Source organism: Callorhinchus milii, unplaced genomic scaffold (genome assembly GCF_018977255.1).
Source record: "Callorhinchus milii isolate IMCB2004 unplaced genomic scaffold, IMCB_Cmil_1.0 Scaffold4, whole genome shotgun sequence".
In the NCBI taxonomy this organism is placed as follows: Eukaryota; Metazoa; Chordata; class Chondrichthyes; order Chimaeriformes; family Callorhinchidae; genus Callorhinchus; species Callorhinchus milii.
Window position 1 is genome coordinate 4,009,625 of NW_024704745.1, and position 24,305 is coordinate 4,033,929.

The 24,305-nt window shown below is 51.6% G+C and overlaps 1 protein-coding gene across 1 annotated transcript; it reads left to right on the plus strand.

The window, feature by feature from the left end:
* The first annotated feature begins 313 nt into the window (after positions 1-313).
* LOC103187279 (PR domain containing 15) lies at positions 314-24,121 on the plus strand. Its single transcript, XM_042334387.1, has 18 exons — positions 314-366; positions 1,331-1,603; positions 2,834-2,966; positions 4,402-4,520; positions 5,456-5,550; positions 8,892-8,979; positions 10,993-11,160; positions 11,463-11,551; positions 13,276-13,407; positions 15,121-15,255; positions 16,490-16,659; positions 17,097-17,176; positions 18,055-18,174; positions 19,431-19,562; positions 20,848-20,931; positions 21,577-21,752; positions 22,173-22,472; positions 22,904-24,121. Exons 2-18 carry the CDS (start codon positions 1,339-1,341, stop codon positions 23,507-23,509), a joined length of 2,892 nt encoding a protein of 963 aa, XP_042190321.1. The 5' UTR covers positions 314-366; positions 1,331-1,338; the 3' UTR covers positions 23,510-24,121.
* The last annotated feature ends 184 nt before the right edge of the window (positions 24,122-24,305 follow it).

Sequence of the window (24,305 nt, forward strand, 5' to 3'; positions counted from 1 at the left end):
CCCCACACCCACACCCCCAACACCCCACCCCACAACCCCCCCCACACCCCCACCCACACAAACCCCCACCCCCCACCCACACACCCCCACCCACCCACACCCCCCCCACCCACACAAACCACCCCCCCCACCCACACAGCCCCACACCCACACACACCACCGTTTCATTTATTTTCCTCCTTCCCCTCTTTTTTTAAAAAAATAAGACATATATACATCACACACACACACACATATATATATATATAATCCCTCCTTTCCCCCCACACCCTCTCCCCTCTCCCCACACCCCACCCCTCTCCCCACTCAGCCAATGGCCGTGTAAGGTTTGTTCCGCTGTCTTCTCAGAGCCACAGCTACTCACAGGTCAGTCCATTGGGGGTGTCGGCTCTCGTCAGTGCCTGTTGTCTCAGCCTGGCTCAGTGTCGGCTCCCCCGCTCCCTGGTCACCTTGTCACAGTCTCGTTTTGGCAAGATGAACGGTGCTATATCAAATGCATGGATTGCTGCTGTTATTAGGTACAGGATGGCAAGAGCCAAGGCTTGGGGGGACCTTAGAGTGTGCGTTGGGGGTAACTTCTAGAGTCTAACCAACTACAACCCCATAGCTTGCCATCGAGAGCACTGTCTGGCAACCTTTCCCGCTGCTTGTCCAGCTAGGACCACCCTACCTACCCATTAGGGCTTTGGTTTGCAGGGTTAACAGGAGCTGAGTGGGAGGATTCCCTGTCTCCAGTGACTATGAACAAACTAAATGTCCTATATCCAGAGAGGCACCTTATAATAGGATTGCCCTGTACCTGTGTAGGCGATTTGAGCATTTCTGCGTGTCAAGTGTTGTAAACTTTGCAATTTCTCCCCTTTTTTTGTCACTTAAGACGACCCAGGTTCGATTCCCGGGCGGAGAATCTTAACCAATACGCTACAGGACTTGTGGAGTCCTGTAACATGTTGGTTTAAGCACTCGCCTCGCAAGCGAGAGGACCGGGTTTGATTCCCAGGCAGGGTGAAACCTTCAGCAAGTTTCCCTACTCCAGAACGTTTACCTCGCAGTAAGTAGGAATCCGGTGGTTAGTCGATTGGCAGATCACTTTCCGGGGGTAATAATCCCTCCTGAATAATAATAATAATTTGGTCACGACCGTTTGTGGGACGCTGCTGTGCGCAATGGGCTGCCCCGTTTCACCCCAAAATTATACAGTCAATTTACTTCACACACTGTGAAGCGCTTTGAGACGTCTCAACCATGTGATAAAGCCGCTATATCAAATGCACGGATTATTTTATTTTTATTAATAGTAAATAAAAATATTTCTTTTATTTTTCCCCAGAGCACCTCATGAGTCACTTGGAAAAGGTCCACAGGGTTTCTCCGGCTACGAAGGGTTCGACGGGGAGCAAAGGTCCGGGACCCGTGCCCCCCGACTGTCCGGTGACGGAGGCTGAGACCCCCTCCGCCCCCGCGGCCAAGGTGGAGCCCAAGCCCCGAGCGGTGAGGCCTCGCAAGCTGAAACCTCGCCGGGAGCCGGCTGGGCGGAGCGAGGTCCAAGGGTCACAGCGAGCCGCCCGGGAGCTTCCCCTACGCACTGGGTCTGAGGACACTGGTATGTGTGGGGGTGGGGGGAGACTGGAATGTGAGGGGCGTAGAGGGGAGACTGATATGTGAGGCAGGGTGAGGGGAGTCTGGTATGTATCAGTCTTGTCTCCTTCCTCCCCCCCCTTTCCCCACTTCAGCCTCACATGTCAGTCTCAAGGACTCCTCGATGCTACCCCTTGTGAAGGGCGCTATATAAATGCAAATTGTTGTTGCTGTATGTGATGGTGGGTTGAGGGGAGAATGTTAGGTGAGGCCGGGGTGGTGAGGAAGACTGGTATGTGGAGAGGGGAGACCGGAAGGTCACTTTAAAGCCCACCACGGTCTTACTCTTCCCTACCTCTGCGACCTATTAACACCAAACTAACCTGCCTGCTCCCTACACTCGGGGGGCACTGGCCAACTTCATAACCCCCGCCATGCCCTCCCCACCATCGGCGGTGGGACCTTCATCCTCTATACCCCCACCCTCCATCCTGGAGCCCCTCCATCTCGCCCCCTCACTTGGCTCCTTCGAGGCCAGTCTTAAGTCTCTCCTCTTAAACCCTGCATTCGGCTACACTCCACCCCCACCCTCCCTATCCTCTACCCCCACCCTTCCTATGCTCCATCCCCACCCTCCCTATCCTCCACTCCCACCCTCCCTGACCTCCACCCCTCCTGATCCCAACCCCCAGCTTAGTTGCTAACCATTCTCTGTCCAACGCCTTGGGACGTCCTACCGACATGCAAGGCACAGTATAGATATAAATAGCTGTTGATGTTGTTACGTGAGGGGAGACTGGTGGGGGGCGTGGGGTGAGCGGAGTGTGGAGGGCAAAGTGGGTTGAGGAGGTGAGTGGTACATGCTTGCGTGATGTGTGGGGGGAATGGGGTAAAGGGAAGCCAGGTACATCCAGGCAGAAATACTCGCAGACCAATTATCCACACAGTTTTCATACGTAAATAGACGGATCAAATCCGAGTCGGAGAGAGAGGGGGGTGGGCGGAGTGGGGCAGCTGGCCTGAAGCAGTCTCTCATCGCATCCCAGGCAGCATCGATGGAGAGAGGAGAGTGAGTTAGCGCCTCAACGAAAGGTCATCGATGAAAGGCCATCGGCCTGAAACGTTGGCTCGCGTTCCTCTCTCCGTAGATGCTGCCCGTGTCCTGCTGAGCGTCCCCAGCGTCTGCGGTATTTTGCCTTTTATCTCACGGCGTCTCTCCTCTTACGGCGTTGTCTGGGGCTCTGTCTCTTTTCAGCGGCCGAGCGTTCTACAGACGCCGATGTGCCGGAAGCGCCACTGGAGGCCCCCGCCCCCGAGGAGAAGCCGGAGGGAACTGTGGTTCCCGGGAAGATGCTGAGGAACGGCCGACACGGACGTCCTAACCTCAGGCAAGTTCTCGATGTTTTAGGAGCTCCTGATAATCATAAATAAATACAGTAATAATCCTTACATTTATACAGGGGTAGGGCGCTTTACGGTGGCAGAGTCTGACACCGAGCCAGTGGGGAGAGGTGATGGTAAGCACGATCAGAAAGGAAGGTCTTTAGGCTGGATTTGAAGATGGGGGGGGAACGAAGGAAGGAGGGAGAGAAGGAGGTAGTTTCAGAGTTTCAGGGCGTAGTGGCTGAAGGCATGGCCACCGATGGTGGAGCGGAGGAGGGAGTGAGGGACGAACGGGACGGCCGTAGCCGGCCGAGCGGAGGCAATGGGTGATGGAGTGGGGGGGGTGGGGGTAAGCAAATCGTGTAGGTAGGGAAGTGCCAGGGAATGGATGGATTTCAAAACGAGCAAGGGGATCTTGAAATAATAATATTAATCCTTGCCAGCACCTTATCACATCTCGAAGTACTTTGCAGGGTGTACTGCAAAGTGAAGTGACTGTGTATTGGATCTTGTGGGCGAAACGCGTCAGTCAGCTTGCACACAGGCACATCACGAAAACAGCCGTGGACTGAGCGACCGCATTTTTTATTTTGGGAGATGTGTCGGCCAGGACGTACGGGAGAGAGAAACCCTCTTCTCTTTTCGAATAGCGCCACGGGCTCTTTAATATGCACCTGAACAGGCGCAGACGGGACCTTGGTTTAACGTTCTCATCCGAAGGACGGCACCTCCGACAATGCAGCCCCCCCCACAACCCCCCCTCCCACCGCACCCGCCCCCAGCGCTGCTTCGGAAAGTCTGCCTAGACCCTGTGATTTCAAATCCCGATGTGAGGGCTTGAACCCACAACCTTCTGACTCAGAGGCGAGAGGGAGAGCGCCACCGCTAAGCCAAGCTGCCACCGCTCCTGCCACCCCTCTTCACCCCCCGTCACCCACCCCCACACCACCTCCCGTTGATAACCTGTGTGTTCACGCTGACGCCCCCCGCCCCCACCCCAAGCACCCACTCATCTCATGACGTGAACGCCCGGATTTACCTGGGCATTGCCAGAAGAAACTCGTTTTCCAATTGTGTCCAGCCATCTAACGTTTCAATGGCGAATATTATTATAATAATAATAATAATAACCCTTGTATTTGATGTAGCGCCTCATCACGTCTTCAAGGCGTCTCAAAGCGCTTCACAGGATATACTGTAAAGTTTTGTGGGCGAAAACGCGGCAGCCAACTGCGCACGGCTGCGTCCCCGCCAACGAGTGGTGAATTGGGGAGTGACCAAATTTTTTTGGGGGGGGTTTAAAAGTAAAGTGAGGACATGGGGGGTGGGGGTAAATTTCCTGATCGGCGAAAAAAGCGCCACCGTAAAAACCAAATCCCGCGAAAGGCGCGTATCAAACGTTCGAGTTGCTGACGGGGCCGGTGTTGTTACTTCGCGCAGGCCGGACTCTCGCAGGAAGGTGCTGAGGCGTCTCGGAGACCACCGGGCTTACCAGTGCTACCTCTGCAGCAAGATCTTCAACAACAGCAGCAACCTCAAGCGTCACATTCGCTCTCATGGTAAGGCCCTGCCCAGGAGCAGGTCACGACAACAGCAACTTGCATTTATAGAGCGGTCCCTAACGCAGGATAGCATCCCTTAAGCCCTCGACAGTGGCGGACCCAAGCCAGGCCGGGTGAGGGGTGGGGTGGGGCGGGATGTGTGTGGTGATGGGGTGGTCCGGCCGAAGAGGAAGATGTCCAGGCGCACGACCTGAAGATGGGGAAGAGCTAGCGGACAAGGCGGAAGGATAGAGGAAGAAAGTTCCAGGATCTCGGGAGCGCAGTGGCTGAAAAGTTGGAGAAGTGCGTGGGTTAATAACAACAATAATAGCAATAATAATAACTTGTATTTCGATTTCACGCCTTATTGTTGTCATCATCGTGAGACATCTCAAAGCATCTGAATGAAATGATCAACTCGGGTCAGAAGCTTCTTGGTTCAATCCCCGCTCACAGTTTAGGTCGGCGCTCGTTTCGGCGACATGAGAAGGCGCTGTATCAAATGCGAGGATCGTTGTTACACAGTAAGCGCCTGATAGCTCGTCGCTCCAAGGGAGAAGAGGGCTTCGGTGATGAGTGACCAGTTATCAGATATTGTGGAAGTCCCATAGCGTAGTGGTTAACGAACTTGCCTCGCGAGGCAGTCTTGTGGAGTCTGCCTCGCAAGTGGCATCCCATGGCGTATTGGTTAGAGCACTCGTCTCGCGAGCGAGAGGACACGGGTTCGGTTCCTGTTTGGGATGAATCCTTGCTCCACTGTTCACCTCGCAGTAAATTGGAACCCGGTTGGTGGATCGGCAATAATCCCTTCAAAAAACAATAATAATAATAATAATAATAATTTGGTCACTGAACCCACGGCTGTTTGTGGAACATCTTTGGCGCAATTGGCTGCCGCGTTGGCAAACGCAAGGATTATTATTATATTGACTGGACTTGCTTTGGCCCCACAGGTGATAAGCTTTACAAGTGCGATGAATGTGAGAAGGAGTTCAGCCGGAAAGAGAGCCTGAAGCAGCACGTCTCTTACAAACACAGTAGGAACGAGGTGAGGACACAGTAGGGTGGTGGCGGGGGGGGGAATTGGGTGACGGTGGGTGGGGTGTACGAGATCAGAATTGGCCGACTTGATTCCACCCCTCTGCTGGCCGTGGGCAATCTCCGACATTTGATCGGCTGCGTCGGTTGTCGGTCAGTGTCAGAGGGCGGGACGAGGGGCTGTAATTGGCGGACTGAGCTGCCAGTCAGTCAGCGGGTGGATCGATGGCTTCTTAGATAAGGTTCCGGGTAAGAAGCTTGTTCAAAAAAAATTGGGCGAATGGCATCAATGTTTTTTTTTTGGTCAACCGGGCGTCTTGACAAGTGCGGAAACCCATCATCATGCTTAAGAGTAAGCTGAGAACCCACCTACACATGGAAATCCCAGAGATAGATCGTTGGAATGGACCACGCACTCTCTCTCTCTCTCTCTCCCTGGAGGGACGCACCCTGCTGACCTAATTCTGGAGAGTATTAGGCACAGGTTGGCCAGAGCCAAGGTTGGAGGACCCCAGAGTGAGCGTTGGGATAACTGCTGGAGTCTGACCAGCTAAAGCCACATAGCTTCCCATTGATGGCGCTGTCTGGCAGGCTTTCCCGGTGGAAAGGTAGCAGAACGAATGGAAAGTTGGTTGAAGTTAGGAAACAGATGGTGGAAGTAACAGGGTTGTTACTCACAATGGAGAGACATAAATAGTGGTGTTCGCCGGGGGTCAGTGTTAGGTCGTTGGTTTTCTCCATTTATATAAATGATCTGGATTCTGGTTATAGGGGCCACGAGTTCTACGTTTTCAAATGACACGACAATAGGAAATGAATCAGATTGCAAGCAACTTCAGGAGGAGTTTGACAGATTAGTCGATTGGGCGGAAACGGCTAATGAAATTTAATACGGACAAATGAAAGGTCATACATTTTTGGAGAAGGAATACGAAGAACTGAGTAAATTTTGGGTGGTAAGATATTAAAAGGAGTGGAAGAGCAAAGAGACTTGGGGGGGGGGGGTGTGGGGGGGTGTTTAGCGTACTTAAATCCTTAAAGGTGGGAGAGCGGTTGGACGAAGTTGTCAAAAAAGCAAAGAGATAGTGATAAATAATAAAATAATAATAATACTTGCATTTGATACAGCGCCTTATCAATTCGTTTGGATGGCTCAAAGAGCTTCAACAACAACTTGTACGTATATAGCGCCCTCCACGCAGGATAGCGCCTCAGAGCTTCACAGAATATACTGTAAAGTGGATTGACTATATTATGTGGGCGAAACATGGCAGCCAATTGGGCACAACAGTCGTGGATTGAATGGCCAAATTATTATTATTTTTTTAGGAGGGATTATTAACCCCGGAAAGCGATCTGCCAATCGACTAACAACCGGGTTCCTATTCTAAATTGTTGGTTAAACCGCACTTGGAATATTGTGCCCAGTATTGGTCACCCACTTTAGGAAAGACAATAAAGTGAATGCAGAAGAAATTTACCGGCAAGATTTGGAGTTGCCTTGAATCGCGGGAATTGGAAGTTCTGCTGTGCCTGGGTCAACGGGTCAAGACTACGTTTCCCGCGATTCACTGCAGCCGGTAAGTGCGGGAGCAATGGAGATTAGGGGAGCGATGTTACGAGTCAGGAGGTGATTCATACAACTGAGCAAAGAAATGTAACTGGCTTTGATGCAGAGCTAAATGGGACTCGGGTCACGTACGACTTAGTCAATTAAACTCATGTGAGTTTTACTGTATTAATAACAATAACAACAATCTCTCTTACCCTGCACCCTTCCAGAATCCAACCCCCAACTCAGGTGCAAACCCTCCACTGTCCAGCACCTTGAGACGTCCCACCAAGGGAACTGTATAAATGCAAGTTGCTGCCGTTGCATGTGACGCAGCACCTTTCGTGGCAGGAGGAAGTAAACAGGATATACTGTCAAGTTTTAAAAAATCGGCTCAGTCACTTCATGACTGCTTGTGGGATGACGTCGTGCGCAAATTGTGCTACTCCGCTCCCCTACAAAACAAACAGTCGCGACACTTAGCAGTATATCCTGTGAAACGCTTTTGACAGTGTAGTGACTGTGTTTTTCTTTTGTAGGCGAATGCGGCAGCCAGTTTGCGCACAGTCAATGTCCCACAGGCAGCCGTGACGTGAATGACCAGTTTTATTTGGGGGAAGGCACGAAGGCAAGGCTCTGTGAATGATCTCACCGTCACTGGGTTAGGGAAGGGAAGGGAAAATGTGCCACCACTGGGTCTCTGTTCCTGATCACTATCTTATCTATTTTTAAACTTATTATTATTATAAACTATCTGCATTTCGCCCACAAAATATACAGTCAGTTCACTTTACAGTATATTCAATCAAGCGCTTTGAGACGTCTTGAAGACGTGATAAGGCACTATATCAGATGCAAGGATTATTATTATTTTTCTGGATATACGTCCCACAAACCGTTCCCAATAGTTGATTGGTGGATCGCTTTCCGAGGGGTAATAATCCCCTCAAAATAAATACTAATTTGGTCACTCAATCCACGACTTTTTGTGGGACACTGTTGTGTGCAATTGGCTGGCGAGTTTCGCCCACAAAATATACAGTCGATTTACTTTGCAGTATGTTCTGTGAAGCACTTTGAGACGTGTCAATGACGGGATAAGGCGCTATATCAAATGCAAGCATTATTATTATTAATATTTTTTTAACCAACCCCCCCCGACCACCCTCCACCCCACCCCCACTGTTCCCCAACAAAGTGGCGCTGAGGCCAATTCAGTTGACTCAGGACTGGTGTGAGCTGAGTGAGGACTGGCACTGTGGAGCTTTGCCATTGCAGTCACTCATAGCAATCGTTGTGCTGCTTTTCAACATCAACAACAATAACTTGCACTTATATAGCGCCCTCCGCGCAGGGTAGCATCTCAGAGCGCTTAACAGTGGTGGAGCCTGACTCCGAGCCGGGTTGGGGAGGAAGTCAAAGAGGAAGTCACAGTCGAAGAGGAAGGTTTTCAGGCGGGACTTGAAAGATGGGAGAGAGGGGGCAAGGCGGAAGGACTGAGGGAGAGCATTCCAGAGTTTGGGGGCGTAGTGGCTGAAAGCGCGACCTCTGATGGTGAAGCTGAGGGCGCGAGGGACAAGCTGGAGGCTGGTGCCAGTCGAGCGGAGGCACCGGGTGGTGGATTGGGGAGTGAGGGGCCGGAGAGGTTGGGAGACGCCAGAGAGTGAAGGGATTCGACCGCGAGCGTGAGGATCTTGAAGTCGATCCGTTCGGTGATGGGGAGCCAGTGGAGACTGGGCCAGAACTGGTGAGATGTGGGCACGGAGTTTGATCCGGGTCTGCACTGATGTCTCCTGCAGGTGGACGAGATCTACATGTACCAGTGCTCCACGTGTCTGAAGGCCTTTCGTATCCGCACCGCCCTGGAGTTTCACAACTGCCGAACAGGTAAAAGAGGTAAATGTGATTCGGCTTGTCAGTGGGTGTGAGTCTGGCTTGGTTGATCAGCAACACTGCCTCCCAGGTCAGAAAGGTTCGGGGGCCAGCCCTCCCCCACCCACCCACCCCCCCCCACCACCACGTCCCCCACTGTCAGGGACTGTGAGCCTCTCAAAGTCAATCAGCCTGGTCTGACTACAATCGGCTCCAATACCCACAACTTACAACTGATTCAGAACTCCGCCACCCGCACTAGACTCGTGCCTGCCCCACCCCTCCCCGTCTCACACCGGTCCTCGCCAGGCTCCACTGGCCCCCTAGCACCGAACCGGTCGATTTCAAGACCCTCTCACTCGTCTACAAATCCCTTCGCTCTCTGGTGTCTCCCAACCTCTTCGGCCTCCTCACTCCACCATCGGCGGCCGCCCTTTCAGCCGCTACGTCACACAGCTTTGGATCTCTCTCCCCCAATTCCCTCCCTCTTGGCCCCTCCTGCCTCTCTTTTAGATCACGACTGAAGATCTTCCTCTTCGACCGTGTTTACAGTCACCTCCTCCCTTTTCCCCCATCCACCCACCCCGGCTCGGTGTCAGACTCTGCAGCTGTTAAGCGCTCCAAGATGCTGCCCCGCTTGAAGGGCGCTATATAGAAATGCAAGTTGTTGTTGTTGTTGCGTTGTTGGAGGCACCACCGTCCTTCAGAGAAGATGTTAGACTGAGGTCCTGTCTATGTGTGTCGGGTGGATGTTAAATATCCTGTGGCGCTGTGTGAAAACAGAAGGGAGTTTCTCAAAAGTGTCCTGTGAGGCATCTCCCCAGGCAGATTAAGTCTCCCACTTCATGTTTGCAGGACCGTTCTATGTGCAAATCGGTTGCCCTACTTATAGTAATAATTTGCACGTTTCATATAGCACCTTTCACGTCGGGAGGACATCACAGGGGTCCCGTGTCTCAGTGGTTAAAGCACTCGCCTCGCAAGCGAGAGACCTGGGTTCGATTCCCGGCAGGGCAAAACCTTAGGCAAGTTTCCTTACTCCACACACCTGATAACAATCCCTCAAGAAAAAATAAAAACAATAGTAATTTAGTCATTCAATCCACGACTGTTTGTGGGACACTGCTGTGCGCAATTGGCTGCCGCGTTTCATCAATTCACTTTACAGTATATTCTGTGAAACGGTGTGAGACGTCTAGAAAACGTGAAAAGCGCTATATCAAATGCAGGGATTATTATTATTAGGTCTCTTAAGTGCTTCACGGGATCAACTGTAAAATACAGTGACTGTGAATCTTGTGGGCGAAACGCGGTAGCTGATTTGCGCACAGCAGCGTCCCACAAATAGCCATGAGGTAAGTACTAAGCAATTTTATTTGGGGGATCGTCGGGCAGGGAGAGAGAGACTCCCTTCTCTTTTCGAATAGCGCCGCAGGACCTTTAAGATCCACTTAAAGAGGCTGACGGGATCTCATCCGAAGGACGCAACCTCCGACAGCACCTTACTTCACACACACGCCTCTGTTTACCTAGCAGTGAGCGGGAACCCGGTTGTTAGTCAATTGGCGGACTGCTTTCCGGGGGTAATATTCCCTCCAAAAAAATAATAATAATAATTTGGTCACTCAATCCACGACTGTTTGTGGGACGCTGCCGTGCGCAATTAATTGGCTGCCACGTTTTGCCCACGAAATAGACCGTCAATTCACTTTACAGTATATTCTATGAAACGCTTTGAGACGGCTGAATGACATGATCAAGCACGTTGTTATTAATAAATAAATAATTAAATACTTATTGATTATTAATCAATAAAGTGTTTCTGGTAGGGAATTGAATGGAAATCCGGTGAATGTACCACTTGGGCGATTATATGTTTATAAAGATAAGAGTCTTGCGAGTTTTGCTGCAGTCACCATGTCGAATGTGAGGATAATTATTGTTTTACTTGTCTTGCTCCTCTTTCCCTCTCCCCCCCCCCCCCCCCCATCCCACCCCCCGACCCCATTCCACCCCCCTCCTCCCCAGACGATAAGACCTTCCAGTGTGACATGTGCTTCAGATTTTTCTCCACCAACAGTAACCTGTCCAAGCACAAGAAAAAGCACGGAGACAAGAAGTTCTCCTGTGACACCTGCGGCAAGATGTTCTACCGTAAAGATGTGATGCTGGATCACCAGAGGAGGCACTCCGAGGGTACGAGGGGAAGGGGGAGCAGGGGAGAGGGCAGGGTACGAAGAGATTGGGAGGGGGGGGCGAGGGGAGTGGCTGAGGGTTGTGAGGTGGAACGGAGTGGATGAGAGGCGCTATGTTCAGGAGATAAAGAGGATTGTGTGGAGGGGTGTGTGTGGGGGGGAGTTTGAGCGCCAATTGGGTGACAGACGATTTATTATCATTATTGTTTTTTTTCTCCCCTCCCTTTCCTCGGTCTCCCTCCTCCCCATCATTGCCACCACCACCGCCGCCACCACCACCATCCCCTTCCTTTGTCACAGCAGGTGTAAAACGAGTGAAAAAGGAGGAGAGCGAGATGAATGGGGTGGTGAAGTATAAGAAGGAGCCGTCCGGGTGTCCTGTCTGTGGGAAGGTACAAGTGGTGATGTATGCACTCGCACGCTTTATCATAAGAATCGTACAGTCGTAGTAAACATGTCGCAGCTCAGAGAAGGCCACTCGTTTAGTCCCGTCAATTCTGCCCTTGTGTCTGTCTCCAGATGGGACCCACCCCCCACCTCCATGTGGAGTCCTGTAGCGTAGTGGTTAGAGCACTCGCGGGAGGAACCAGGGTCGATTCCCGGTCGGGGCAAAATGTTAGGCAAGTTTCCTCATTCCGCAGGCCTCTTGTTTACTTAGAAGTAAATAGGAAACCAGTTGTTGGTCGTCTGGCGGTCGCTCAAACCACGACTGTTTGCGGGGACACTGCTGTGCGCAATTGGCTGCCGCGTTTCGCCCATAAAATACGCAATCAATTGGCTTCACAGTATAGTCTGATAATGACTCGATATCAAATGTAAGGATTATTATTCATATCTGTTGTTGTCATCTCGTTGGATGGACCCCTCTCAGCATTAACTGCTTCCCTTTTGGTCTCTCTCTCTTTCTCTCTCTCTCCAACCTCCCGATTTGAAGAAATAGAGACACAAATGGGTGGATGAGGGAAGGGGTGGATTCTGTACAAGTGTTAGTATCATTGTTGCATTGTCAAGAGGTGCGGTTCTTCGGATGAGACGTTAAAACCAAGGTCCCGACTATGGGCTTGGATGGACGTTAATGATCTCATTGGCACTATTCGAAAAGAGAAGGGAGTTTGTCTCTCTCTCTCCCCCAGTCTACAATCCACCAAAATAAAAAAAATTGGTCGCTCTTCGCTGATCCTTTTGAAATGTTGAGGGAATGTAATGTTAAGCCGTCGTAACAGCTGGCCACAAATGAAGCTTTTTATTTCCAACAATACATTTTAATTGAGGGGAAATATGTCGCGAGTCTGGCTGAATTGGTAGCACTTTCGCCTCCCGGGGCAGAAGGTTGCGGGTTCAAGCCCCACATTGGGACTTGGAACTGACGCCTCCGTGGAGCGCCGGCGGTGGGGTGGGGGGGGGGCGAGATTCCGAGAGGTGCTTCCTTAATTGTTCGGGTGGAAGTTAAAGACCCAGTTGCGTTCCTCGAAAAATGGAGGGAGTTTCTACCGGACAATTCCCCGGATAAAAATCGGTTCGTTCGTTTCTTGCCTGTTTTGTGAGGGCATCGTACAGCTGCGGCGTTTACCTCGCTTTGAGGCGTCCTCCCGATTCGAAAGCCACTCTTATCAAATGCAAAAAAAAAATACCGTTCCAAAAACGGGCTGATTAAGTGTGTAAGAATGATAATCCTTGCATTTGATATATAGCGCCTTATCGCGTTGTCGAGACGTCTCAAAGGTGCTTCACTGCCGATACTAAAAAGTGCAGTGACTGGGTATTTTTTGGGCGGAATGCAGCAGTAAGTCGTGCACACTGCAATGTCCCACAAACAGTCGTGGAGCGAGTGACCAATTTTATTTGGGGGATGGTTGACCAGGACAGAGAGAGAGAGAGAGCCTCCCTACTCTTCGAATAGCGCCGTGAGATCTTTAACATCCACCTGAGCAGACAGACCAGACCTCGGTTTAGCATCTCATCTGAAGGACGACACCTCCGACAATGAAACACACCCCCAGCGCTGCACTGGGGTGTCATCTTAGGTTACGTCCCCATCAGATTTTAACACAACGTCTGCTGTTCTGTTCCGCCGTGATCTTGTGTGTGTGTCTCTCTCTCTCTCTCGCCCACCCAGATCTTCTCGTGCCGCAGCAACATGAACAAGCACCTGCTGACGCACGGGGACAAGAAGTACACGTGTGAAATCTGCGGCCGTAAGTTCTACCGCGTGGACGTGCTGAGGGATCACACGCATGTCCACTTCAAGGTAAATAGGCATCGGCATCAGTAACACACGCCTGTGCTGACACCACCCCAACCTGGACCTGGCTCAGTGAGCATCCTCGCTCTCGCCTCCCGAGTCAGAAGGTTGTGGGTTCAAGCCCCCATGTCGGGACTTGGAATAACATGGTCTAAGCTGACGTTCCAACGCAGCGCTGGGGGTGGTGTTGCGTTGTTGGAGGTGCCTTCACTTTCAAGTCCTCCATGGTCTTGCATTCCCCCCTACCTTTGCAACCTCCTAACCCGCTACTGTCCTGTTCGCTCCCTCTGCTCAGCGGGCTCCGGCCTGCTTCACGTACCCCGCCTCGCTCGCCCCACTATTGGCGGGTGGGCCTTCCGCCATTTTGCCCCCGCCCTCTGGAACTCCATCCCGCAGTCCCTACGAGTCGCCCCCTCCCTCGCCACCTTCAAGACCCATCTCTTCGAGCGTGCTTTCGATTTCCCTGCTTCCCCCTCCCCTGCCCTCCACCCTCCCCCACCCTGACCCAGCTCTGGTCCATAACTCTGCCTGTCCAGGCCCTTGGGACATCCTCCCGACGTGAAAGGCGCTGTACAAATGTAGTTTTGTTGTTGTGTTGTTGTTGCTGTCCTTCGGATGAGATGTTAAGTCACGGTCCCGTCTGCCTATTCAGTTGGACATTAAATAGCAACAACGATAACATATTACATTTGTATAGCGCCTTTGATACCGGAAAGATGTCCCAAGGCCCTGGATAGTCAGGGATTTGGACCCGAGCTGGGGGTTGGGATCAGGAAGGGTGGAGGCCAGGAAGGGTAGATGGGTGGGTGGCCGAGGGTGCGGTTGAAGAGGAAGGTCTTGAGACGTGCCTTGGAACGTCCTCCCGACTTGAAAGGCGCTATACAAATGTAACTTGTATTGTATTGAAGGAGGCAAGGGGGGGAGTGAGGTGAAGGGACTGGTATGCCGTTCCAGTGGGTGGGGGCAGAGACGCTGATGGTGGGCCGGGCAGGGAACGTGGGCAGGCCAGAGCCTGCCGAGTGGAGGGAGCCTACAGGTTGATATGGGATCATCAGGTCACAAGGAGGAAGGAGCAAGGACGTGGAGGGCTATGAATGCGGGGACATGGATTTTGAATTCTATGCTCTGAGGGATGGGGAGCCAGTGGAGCCGGACGAGGGTGGGGGGTGATGGAGTCACAGAGCCTGGTGCGGGAGAGGACACGAGCTGCAGAGTTATGGATGGTCTGCAGCTCGTGGAGGGAAGAGTTGGGAAGGCCGACAAGCAGGGAGTTGGTGCATTCGAGCCTAGGTGTAATAACGATCCCCACGTGAAAGGCGCTGCATCACATGTAAAGATGGCTATTTCAGTCAAACAAGTCATAATAATACAGCAATAATTAGTCGTATCGGTCGGGACCATAACAATTAAAATGACCTACACGAAATCCGAATTGCAGGCAAACTTCTACATCTCATATAAAATCCAATAAAATCGATAATCTACGCTGCGCAATTCAGTGCAGCCGGTAAGTGCGAGAGTAATGGAGGTAAGGCAGCGGTATTACGAGTTGGGAGGTGATTAACACAAGTGGTGCAAATAAATCTTAAGTGGGTTTTGATAAGAATGTACCGTTTAAGGGGATTGTACGATTTACGAAGATTTATGAAGAGCTGCACTGTAATATGATAACTGGGGACAGAAACTGTGAATGTGACGTGTATCCCATCTCGTGTGCAGGATATTCCCCTGATGAACGAGCAGCAACGAGAGCAATTCATCAGCAAACTAGGGATCACGGCGGAGGAGACAGAGGACACATCAGACGGAGCAGGAGAGCCCATTCCCCACAAATACAGCTGCAAGAAATGCCAGGTGAGCAGCGGGGTTACTGAGCCAGTTGTTGTTGTGGTGGTGGTTGTTGAGGAGGAGGAGAGGACAGTAAGAGAGGGTGAAGATTTCTTTTGTTTTGGTCAGCTGGGTGTCTGATACATGTGGAAACCACGGATAAATGCGGAGTCTAACCAGCTAAACCCACATAGCTTGCCGTTGAGAGCGCTGTCTGGCAAGCTTTCCCGCTGCTTGTCCAGCTGGGACCACCCCTGCCTTTCAGGCTTTGGCTTACAGGGGTTAACAGGAGCTGAGTGGGTGGATTCCCTGCCCCCAGTGACTGGTCTGCCCTTCCAAGTCCTGCCTATGATCCAGGCTGGGGCTGTGCTGTCATCAGCAGTGAATGCCCTGGAATACTGCGGACCGGCCTGGCTCAGGAACCAGACTATCGAGACCGCCACAGAGGGCCGACTCCATTCCGACATTCCATTGCCAAACACGTAACTCCGAGGAGACCTTGCTTTACTGAATAAGGCAGGAAAGTCGCATTATCAGTTCAATAAAGATAGTCACAATAGGCAAGTTACGTCCAACAATATTTATTGTTCGAGGTGAGTGCGTGTGTGCTGTCGCCAGCAGTGAATACTGCGCTCGATTACGGGAACTCCCTCCTCGTCGGCCTTCCCAACTCTTCCCTTCACAAGCTGCAGATCCTCCAAAACTCTGCAGCTCGTGTACTCTCACGCACCAGGCTCCGTCACCCCATCGCTCCCACCTTCGTCCGACTCCACTGGCTCCCCTTCCCCCAGAAGATCGAATTCAAGATCCTCGTCCTCACCTTTAAGGCCATCCATGGTCTTGCCCCATCCTCCCTCTCTGACCTGCTGACTCCCTACCAACCTTCCCACTCCCTCCGTCCATCAGGCTCCGGGCTGCTCCATATCTCCCGCCCGACCCCCCCCCCCCCACCATCGGCGGCCGGGCTTTCAGGCTCTCTGCCCCCACACTCTGGAATTCCATCCCCACAGTCCCTTCGCCTCACTTCCTCCCTGGCCTCCTTCAAGGCCGTTCTCAAGACCCTCTTCTTCGATCGTGCCTTTGGTCTCCCTCCCACCTCTCTACCTTCCCTCACCCCCTACCCCACCCCTCCCCCATGCTCGGGTCCTGACCCCGACTGTCCAGTGCCTCGGGACATCCTCGCGACATGAAAGGCGCTCTATAAATTTAATGCTTTTGTTGTGTGTGGTGTTGGTTTCTGAATCTCTCTCTCTCTCCCCAGGCCACCTTTGCCAAAGGCAGTCAGTACCTCAAACACCTGATGGAGATTCACAAGGAGAAGGGCTACGGCTGCACTATATGTAATAGGCGTTTTGCTCTGAAGGCCACCTATCACGCTCACATGGTCATCCACTGGGAGGAGCTGCCGGATACGGACCCCAATGTGCAGAAGTGAGCCTCGCTCCAACCGCCCTCCTGCCCCCCACATCCCCATCCCCCATCTCTGACAACCCCGCACACCCTGACAGTGTATCGTCGGAGGTGCTGCTGTTATGAGATGTTAAACCGAGGTCCCGTCTGCCTCTTTGAGTGGATGTTAAAGGTCCCACGGCACTGCTCGAAAAGAGAAGGCAGTTTCTCTCTCCTGGTGTCCTGGCTGACAATCCACCCCCCACGGCCCCCCCCCTGATAATAATAATAATGATGATACTAATCCTTGCATTTGATTTAGCACCTTATCACGTCGTTGAGATGCCTCAAAGCACTTCGCAGAATATACTGTAAAGTGGAGTGACTGTGTCTAGTGGGCGAATCTTATGGGTTTTGCAACCCGTTCGGTCAGTCTGTCTCTCTGCTGAGGCCAATTTCTCCCCTTTCTGCTCCTCCAGGTACATCCACCCCTGTGATATCTGCGGAAGGATATTTAACAGCACAGGCAACCTGGAACGACACAAGATAATCCACACAGGTAAGGACGGGCCAGCCCAAGCCTCGGGTGAAGATCCCCATCGTAGACCCATCTTCCCCGACCCCTGGCGCCAGTGTATCTTTATTTGCGCTCGTTCGTCAGCCGAGTGTCCGTACAGCTCGACAGTGAAGCTTTACGAACAGTGTGAGGGGAAGGGTGACCATGTCTGAATGTGACACACCCAACTCTCATCTCTTCCTCCAATTCATGGAGTCCTGTGGGATATTGCTCGGACAGGGCGAAACCCTAGGCAAGTTTCTTTACTCCTAACAGTAAGTAGGAACCAGGTTGTTTGTCGATCGTCAGATCGCTTTTCGGGGGTAATAATCCCTCCAAGAAAATCCATGACTGTTTGTGAGACACTGCTGTGCGCGATTGGCTGCCAAGTTTCTCCTTGATAAGACATTATATCAAATACAAGAATCATTATTATTAATTCCAGTACCCACTGCCATACTGAACGATTGACTGCCAGGCATCAAGTCCCAGTGTAGTGGTGAGGGTGGGTAGTTTGGGGAGGACAACGTGTTAGGGAGGTGAGGGATCATCCTACATTATTACTGCACAGAAAGCCTTCCAGCCCTGTTGTATCTGTGCCCACTTCCTGAAAGAGCTGCTCGTCTTAATCTCTTCCGCTCTGCCTCCCTAGAAACATAGGAATTTCTAGACGAAAAAAAGACCAAAGTCCATCTAGTTTCCTTTCTACCATCCTGGCAGTCGCTTGCTCCAATAATAATGGAGGTGTTGACCCATCGTGGCAATCGATCTCTATCGATTAGCCTGCTAAATACTATTATGATGTAAAGGGTTATTATTATTAATGTTATTATTGGTCACTTGTTTGTGCCTCTGATCTCTCACTGTGCTCTGGTCCCTAGGGGTGAAGAGTCACACCTGTGAGCAGTGTGGCAAGTCCTTTGCTCGGAGAGATATGCTGAAGGAACACATGAGGGTTCACGACAACGTGCGCGACTACCTGTGCGCAGAGTGCGGGAAAGGTAAGAGCCGAGCACATTGGGACACAGATACGGTTGTTAGTCAATCGGCGGTTGGCTTTTCCGAGGGTAATATTCTCCTTAAAAAAAAAAAACAAATAATAATAATTTGGTCACTTCAACCCACGACTGTCTGTGGGACGCTGCTGTGCGCAATTGGCTGCCGCGTTTGGCCCACAAAATGCATAGTCGATTCACTTTACAGTATATTCTGTGAAGCACTTTGAGACGTCTTGAAGACGTGATGAGGCGCTGTATCAAATGCAAGGATTATTATTAACTTACTATTTCACACTCGCATACGTACTCCTACACACATACATGTTCACAGATTCTCATACACACACACACACAAACACACACACAAACATGTATATACATAACCCCACACAGATACACGTGTATATACAAACAAATACACGAATACACACATACATGTTCATACACACACACTCTCCATATAACAGTCAGCTATATACACATACCGTGTATGTATATACACACACACATATATATATATACATGCACACAGACATAACTGCACATTCATATTGTGGGACATCATTGCAGGCAAATTAACTGTCGCATTTCGCCTATAAAATATTCAGGCACTGCAGTTTGTGGTAAACTTCTGTGAGCGCTTTGAGTTGTTCTCCCGATGTAAAAGGTGCTGCGTCGAATCCAAGACTTATTTTGTTAAAATCAGAAATTTGGGAGGTGAACAATTGAAAGGAAAACTCTGATGAGGATACAGGGAAGGGGACAGGCGCAGAGCTGCTCTGGTTAGTGTGACAGTCGATGTGCAGAACACATCAGGACTTGGAATCACGTAGTCTAACCTTACGCTCCAATGCAGCACTGGGGTGGGGGAGGATGTGTTGCATTGTCGGAGGTGCCGTCCTTCGGATGAGATGTTAAACCGAGGTCCCATCTGCCTGTTCAGGCGGACGTTAAAGATCCTGCGGCGCTACTCGAAAAGAGAAGGGGGTTTCTCTCTCTCCCGGTGTCCTGGCCGACAATCCCCCAAATAAAACTGGTCACTCAATCCATGGCTGTTTGTGGGATGCTGCTGTGCGCAAAATGGTTGCTAAGTTTCACCCACAAAGTACACAGTCAATTCATTTTACGGTATATCTTATGCCGCACTTTGCTACGTCTCAATGACGTGTACGAGTTCCTATATCAAATGCAAGGATTGCTATTATTGTCGAGAGTGACCCCGACACCGACTGAACTTTCTCTCTCTCTCGGCTGCCCAGGGATGAAGACAAAACACGCTCTGAGGCATCACATGAAGCTGCACAAGGGGATCAAGGAGTACGAGTGCAAGGAATGTCACCGCAAGTTTGCACAGAAAGTCAACATGCTCAAGCACTATAAGAGGCACACGGGTAGGTACCTGGGTGGTCTTACACACCGGCCTGGCTTACACACCGGCCTGGCTTACACACCGGCCTGGCTTACACACCGGCCTGGCTTACACACCGGCCTGGCTTACACACCGGCCTGGCTTACACACCGGCCTGGCTTACACACCGGCCTGGCTTACACACCGGCCTGGCTTACACACCGGCCTGGCTTACACACCGGCCTGGCTTACACACCGGCCTGGCTTACACACCGGCCTGGCTTACACACCGGCCTGGCTTACACACCGGCCTGGCTTACACACCGGCCTGGCTTACACACCGGCCTGGCTTACATATTGTGGAGTCCTGTAGCTCAGTGGTTAGAGCGTTCGCCTTGCAAGCGAGAGACCTGGGTTTGATTCCCAGAATTGGCTGCCTAGTTTCGCCCACAAATATACGGTCAATTCATTTTACAGAATATCCCTGTGAAGACGTCTAGAAGACGTGAAAAGCTCTATATCAAATGCGAGGATTATTATTAGTATTATATTATTATACCACATTTGATCTTACACACCCATCTCGGTCTTATTCTGGCTGTTCAGGTGGGACGTTAAGGATCCTGTGAACTATCAAAACTATCAATTTCTCCAGATGTCCTGGCCAACGATTCCGCCACAAAATTAGTCATTCACTTTATGGATGTTTGTGGGACGTTGCTGTGCACAATTTGGCTGCAACTTTTCGTTTACAAGTACGCAATCACTGCTAACATTAAATCCAGCAAAGCTTTGAGACGTCCTCCTGATACGAAAGACGCTGTATCAAAGGATTGTACTTCATTATTATTGTTATACGACACTCAGGGCCCGGTGTCTTTTGCAGGGTCCTCTTTAGAAAGAGCGTGTTTTTACAGTGCTTCCATTATGTCAGAAACCACAACAACTTGCACTTATACAGCGCCCCTCGTGCAGTGTAGCGTCCCAGAGCGCTTATGAGCATCCCAGAGCACTCCAATAAGTGGAAAAGTCTCTTTCTCCAGCGCCATCGGATGTCCTCCCAACGTGAAAGGCGCTATACAAATGTAATTTTGTTGTTGTTTGTCAAAGTGTAGTGACTGTGCATTTGTAGGACAAACACAGCCACTGTTTTGCGCACAGACATTGGCCAAGTCCTCGGGGTTTAAGCCGCAGCCTTCAGACACCTCCCCAACCCTCCTCCTCCCCCTCCCCACCCACTCTCCCCGCCCCCCCCCCCAACCGAGCCGGGCTGAAACCTACATGTTTTCACGCGCTAAAAGCCGTCTAAATTGGTTCTGCTCCCACAGGCGTGAAAGACTTCATGTGCGAGCTGTGTGGGAAGACATTCAGTGAGAGGAACAGTATGGAGAACCACAAGCTGCTACATACGGGTAAGTACAGCTCAGACTCCGGACTGAGCATTAGGATTAGAGTCGATCGCTTCAGTGAACGATCTCAAGCCGAATGGCCTCTTCCTGTGCTGCTAAATTTCTAACGGTTCCTACAAAATACAGCAAGACTCGCATAAGTTGTATCAGTCGAGACCATAACACTGAATATGACTTACGCAAAATCCGAGTTGCAGTCAAACTGTATAAGCCATATCAAAGCCGATTTAATCAATAATTTACACTGGGCTTACGTAATTCAGTGCAGCCAATAAGCGCACATGGGGTGATGGGATAAGACTAAGTTTCCCGCGATTCAATGCAGCCAATAAGTTGGGGAGGTAGTGGAGGGTAGGGGAGCGGCGTTACGAGTTAGGAGGTGATTAATGCGAGTGGCGCAAAGAAATCTAAGTGGGTTTGACAGGAAACCGAATGGGACTCGGGTGCCCGTACGACTTGGGCGATCATACGATTTATGAAAATCAGACTGCTGCGGGTTTACTGTAGCGTTGTGTATTTTATAGGTTGATTGACTGTTTTGTTTATTCCTCCCAATCCTGCAACAAACCCTATTCTGATATGCCACCCTTTCCCCGCCAACCCCCCCCCCCACTCCCGATTCACCCACCCATCACCCCTGCGCTGCAGTGGGGAAGCAGTGGACCTGCAGTGTTTGTGAGAAGAAGTTTGTGACCGAGTACATGCTCTACAAACACGTGCAGCTGACCCACAAGAAGGTGGAGGCTCAGAACTGCCACCTGTGCGGGACCAAGGTCTCTACCAGGGCCTCGATGAACAGACACATGCGGCGGAAACACCCCGAGGTGAGAGACCTAATTATCGGGCATGGCGAGTGCAGCGCTGGGGGTTGGAGAGTTGGGGGTGGGGGTTGTCTTACATTGTCGGAGACGTCGTCCTTCGGATGAGACGTTAAACCGAGCTCCCGTCTGCCTGTTCGTGTCCAGGCGGACGTTAAAGATTCCCACTGGGCTATTCGAAAACCCATCACCGTTGCTTAAGAGTCTCCAAACCAAGCTGAGAATTCCATGCATCCCACCTACACATGGAAATCCCAGAGAGATTGTTGGAATGGAATGCGCACTCTCTCTCTCCCCGGAGGGACGCCTCCTGCTCACCTAATTCCAGGGAGGCGCAGGTTGGCAAGGGAATTGGACGTGTGATGGAACGGGCGAGGGAGAGAGAATTCTCCCCACGTTTAACTGCGCCTGTTCTGTTCTTCGCAGCAGGAAATAAACCTGCACGAGGGGGAGTTGGGGGACATGACCCGGGTCAAGAGGATGAAACGCGGCCAGAAGAAAAAGCACAAGGCGTCGGTGGTGACGGAGGAGGAAGAGGAGGACGAGGAGGAGGACGATGACGATGAAGACGAAGATGAGGAGGAGGAGGAGGACGAAGACGAAGAGTCGGCGGTGGCCGCGGCTGAGGAGGCCTCCATTTACTCCTTCACTGACAAGGAGGCAGCCTTCGCCGGGGCTGTGGCTGTGGAGGACGAGACAGACTCGGCCGTACACAACATCCGGCAGGTCAGTCCCAGCAACGTCCGACTGTGGACGTATTTCTTTGGGTCAACGGGGTGTCTGACACTTGCGGGAAACCCATCACCAATGCTTTAAGAGTCTCCAAACCCAACTGAGATTCCCAACCTACACATGGGAATGCCAGAGATAGATTGTTGGAATGGAATGCGCTCTCTCTCTCTCTCCGAAGGGGACACATCCCGCTCACCTAAGTGTTAGGTGCAGGTTGGCCAGAGCCAAGGCTTGGGGGAACCCAGAGTGTGCGTTGGGGGTAACTGCAGGAGTCTAACCAGCTAAAACCCCCGTAGCCTGCCATTGAGACCGCGCGCTGTCTGGCCAAGCTTTCCCGCTGCTTGCCGAGCTAGGACCACCCTTACCCGTCTAATGATCTGGTTTCTCCCCCCCTCCCTCTCTCTCTCTCTCTCTCGCCTTCTCAGGTGGTCGTGACGCTCGGGGATTCCAACGCCACCACAGCCACCAGCTCGGTGGGCCTGACCAACATCAGCACTGTGGCTGCCGCCCACTTCACCAACCTGCAGCCCATCACCGTCACCAACCTGACCCTGCAGGACAGGCAGATGCAGCTGGACTCCATCCTGACCGTCAGCTTCGACTCGCTCAGCGGCTCCACCGTGGTGCACGGCCGGCCCATGGAGATCCAAATCGAGGCCCAGGATTCGGCCTCCGTCCCGGTCCCCGTGGCCGTCCCCGTCCTCCACCATCAACACCAGCAGCAACACCACCACCAACACCCCCTGGCCCAGTCGCTCAACCTGACCACCTTCGTCAACTCCATCGGGGCTGTGGAGGGGGCGCCGCTGGGCGAGCAGCACCCCATGACGTGGAGGGCCGTAGCCCAGAACCAGGACGCTTCCCATCATATCCTCCAGCCCCAGCCTCAGCCCCAGCCCCAAGCTCAGCAGCCACAACAACAACAACAGCAGCAGCAGCAGCAACAGTCAGAGCAGCAGCAGCAACAACAACAGCCCCAAGTCCCTACGCAACAACCTCAACAACAATCGCAGCAGATGTACAGCTACTGAGAAACTCTTTACATACCCTCACCCTCATATACCCATTCCTCCCCCCTCTCCTCCCTTCAATTAAGAGACAATCTTCCTCCTGCTCCTGCTATTTCTCCTCCCCTTTCCCCCTCTGGCCTCGGAACTCGATGTGTCGTTCCTCACCATCACTTGAGCATTGGATTACACGCAACCAACACACACACACACACACACACAACACGTACACACACACGCACACACACCCCAATCATGCACTCACGTACAGGCTCATCGGCAGTCACACACACGGCTCGCATACTCACCCACTCACCCACACACACGTGCGCTCTCACCCACAAGCACACCCAGAGCGGGCGCACGCACGGTTTCACACGCCAGTTGTGTAACCGCACGTACTCGTGGGCAGTCACACAGCTAACACAGGCACACTTGCTTTCTCACCCACGCGCACACAGAGGTTTCACACACGGTCTCTCATACACACACACTCATACACGCGCAGATGATTTGACGCATTCCCAGCCTTTCCTCAGAATTCCTGGTTCGATGGGAAATGACATTATCACTGTCGCTTGTGATTATAGAAGTCTCTCCCAAAAAAACACAATAAAGGTTCTTTTTTTTAAGTTACAGGAAAAATAATGTGGGATGCTTTACATGAGTTAAAATGCTACTGAGTCTTGTAGCTCAGTGGTTAGAGCACTCGCCTTGCAAGCGAGACACCTGAGTTCAGTTCCAGGCAGAGGGCGAAACCTTGGGCAAGTTTCCTTACTCCACACACCTAATAATAATCCCTCCAAAAAACAAACAACAA

What these genes read in the sequence shown, in the direction of transcription:
- LOC103187279 (XM_042334387.1), top strand. Translation starts at nt 1,339, where the DNA reads ATGAGTCACTTGGAAAAGGTCCACAGGGTTTCTCCGGCTACGAAGGGT. An exon ending in GCGTCACATTCGCTCTCATG is followed by an intron (nt 4,521 to 5,455) that starts GTAAGGCCCTGC and finishes TTGGCCCCACAG; the next exon opens with GTGATAAGCTTTACAAGTGC. An exon ending in GTTTCACAACTGCCGAACAG is followed by an intron (nt 8,980 to 10,992) that starts GTAAAAGAGGTA and finishes CCTCCTCCCCAG; the next exon opens with ACGATAAGACCTTCCAGTGT.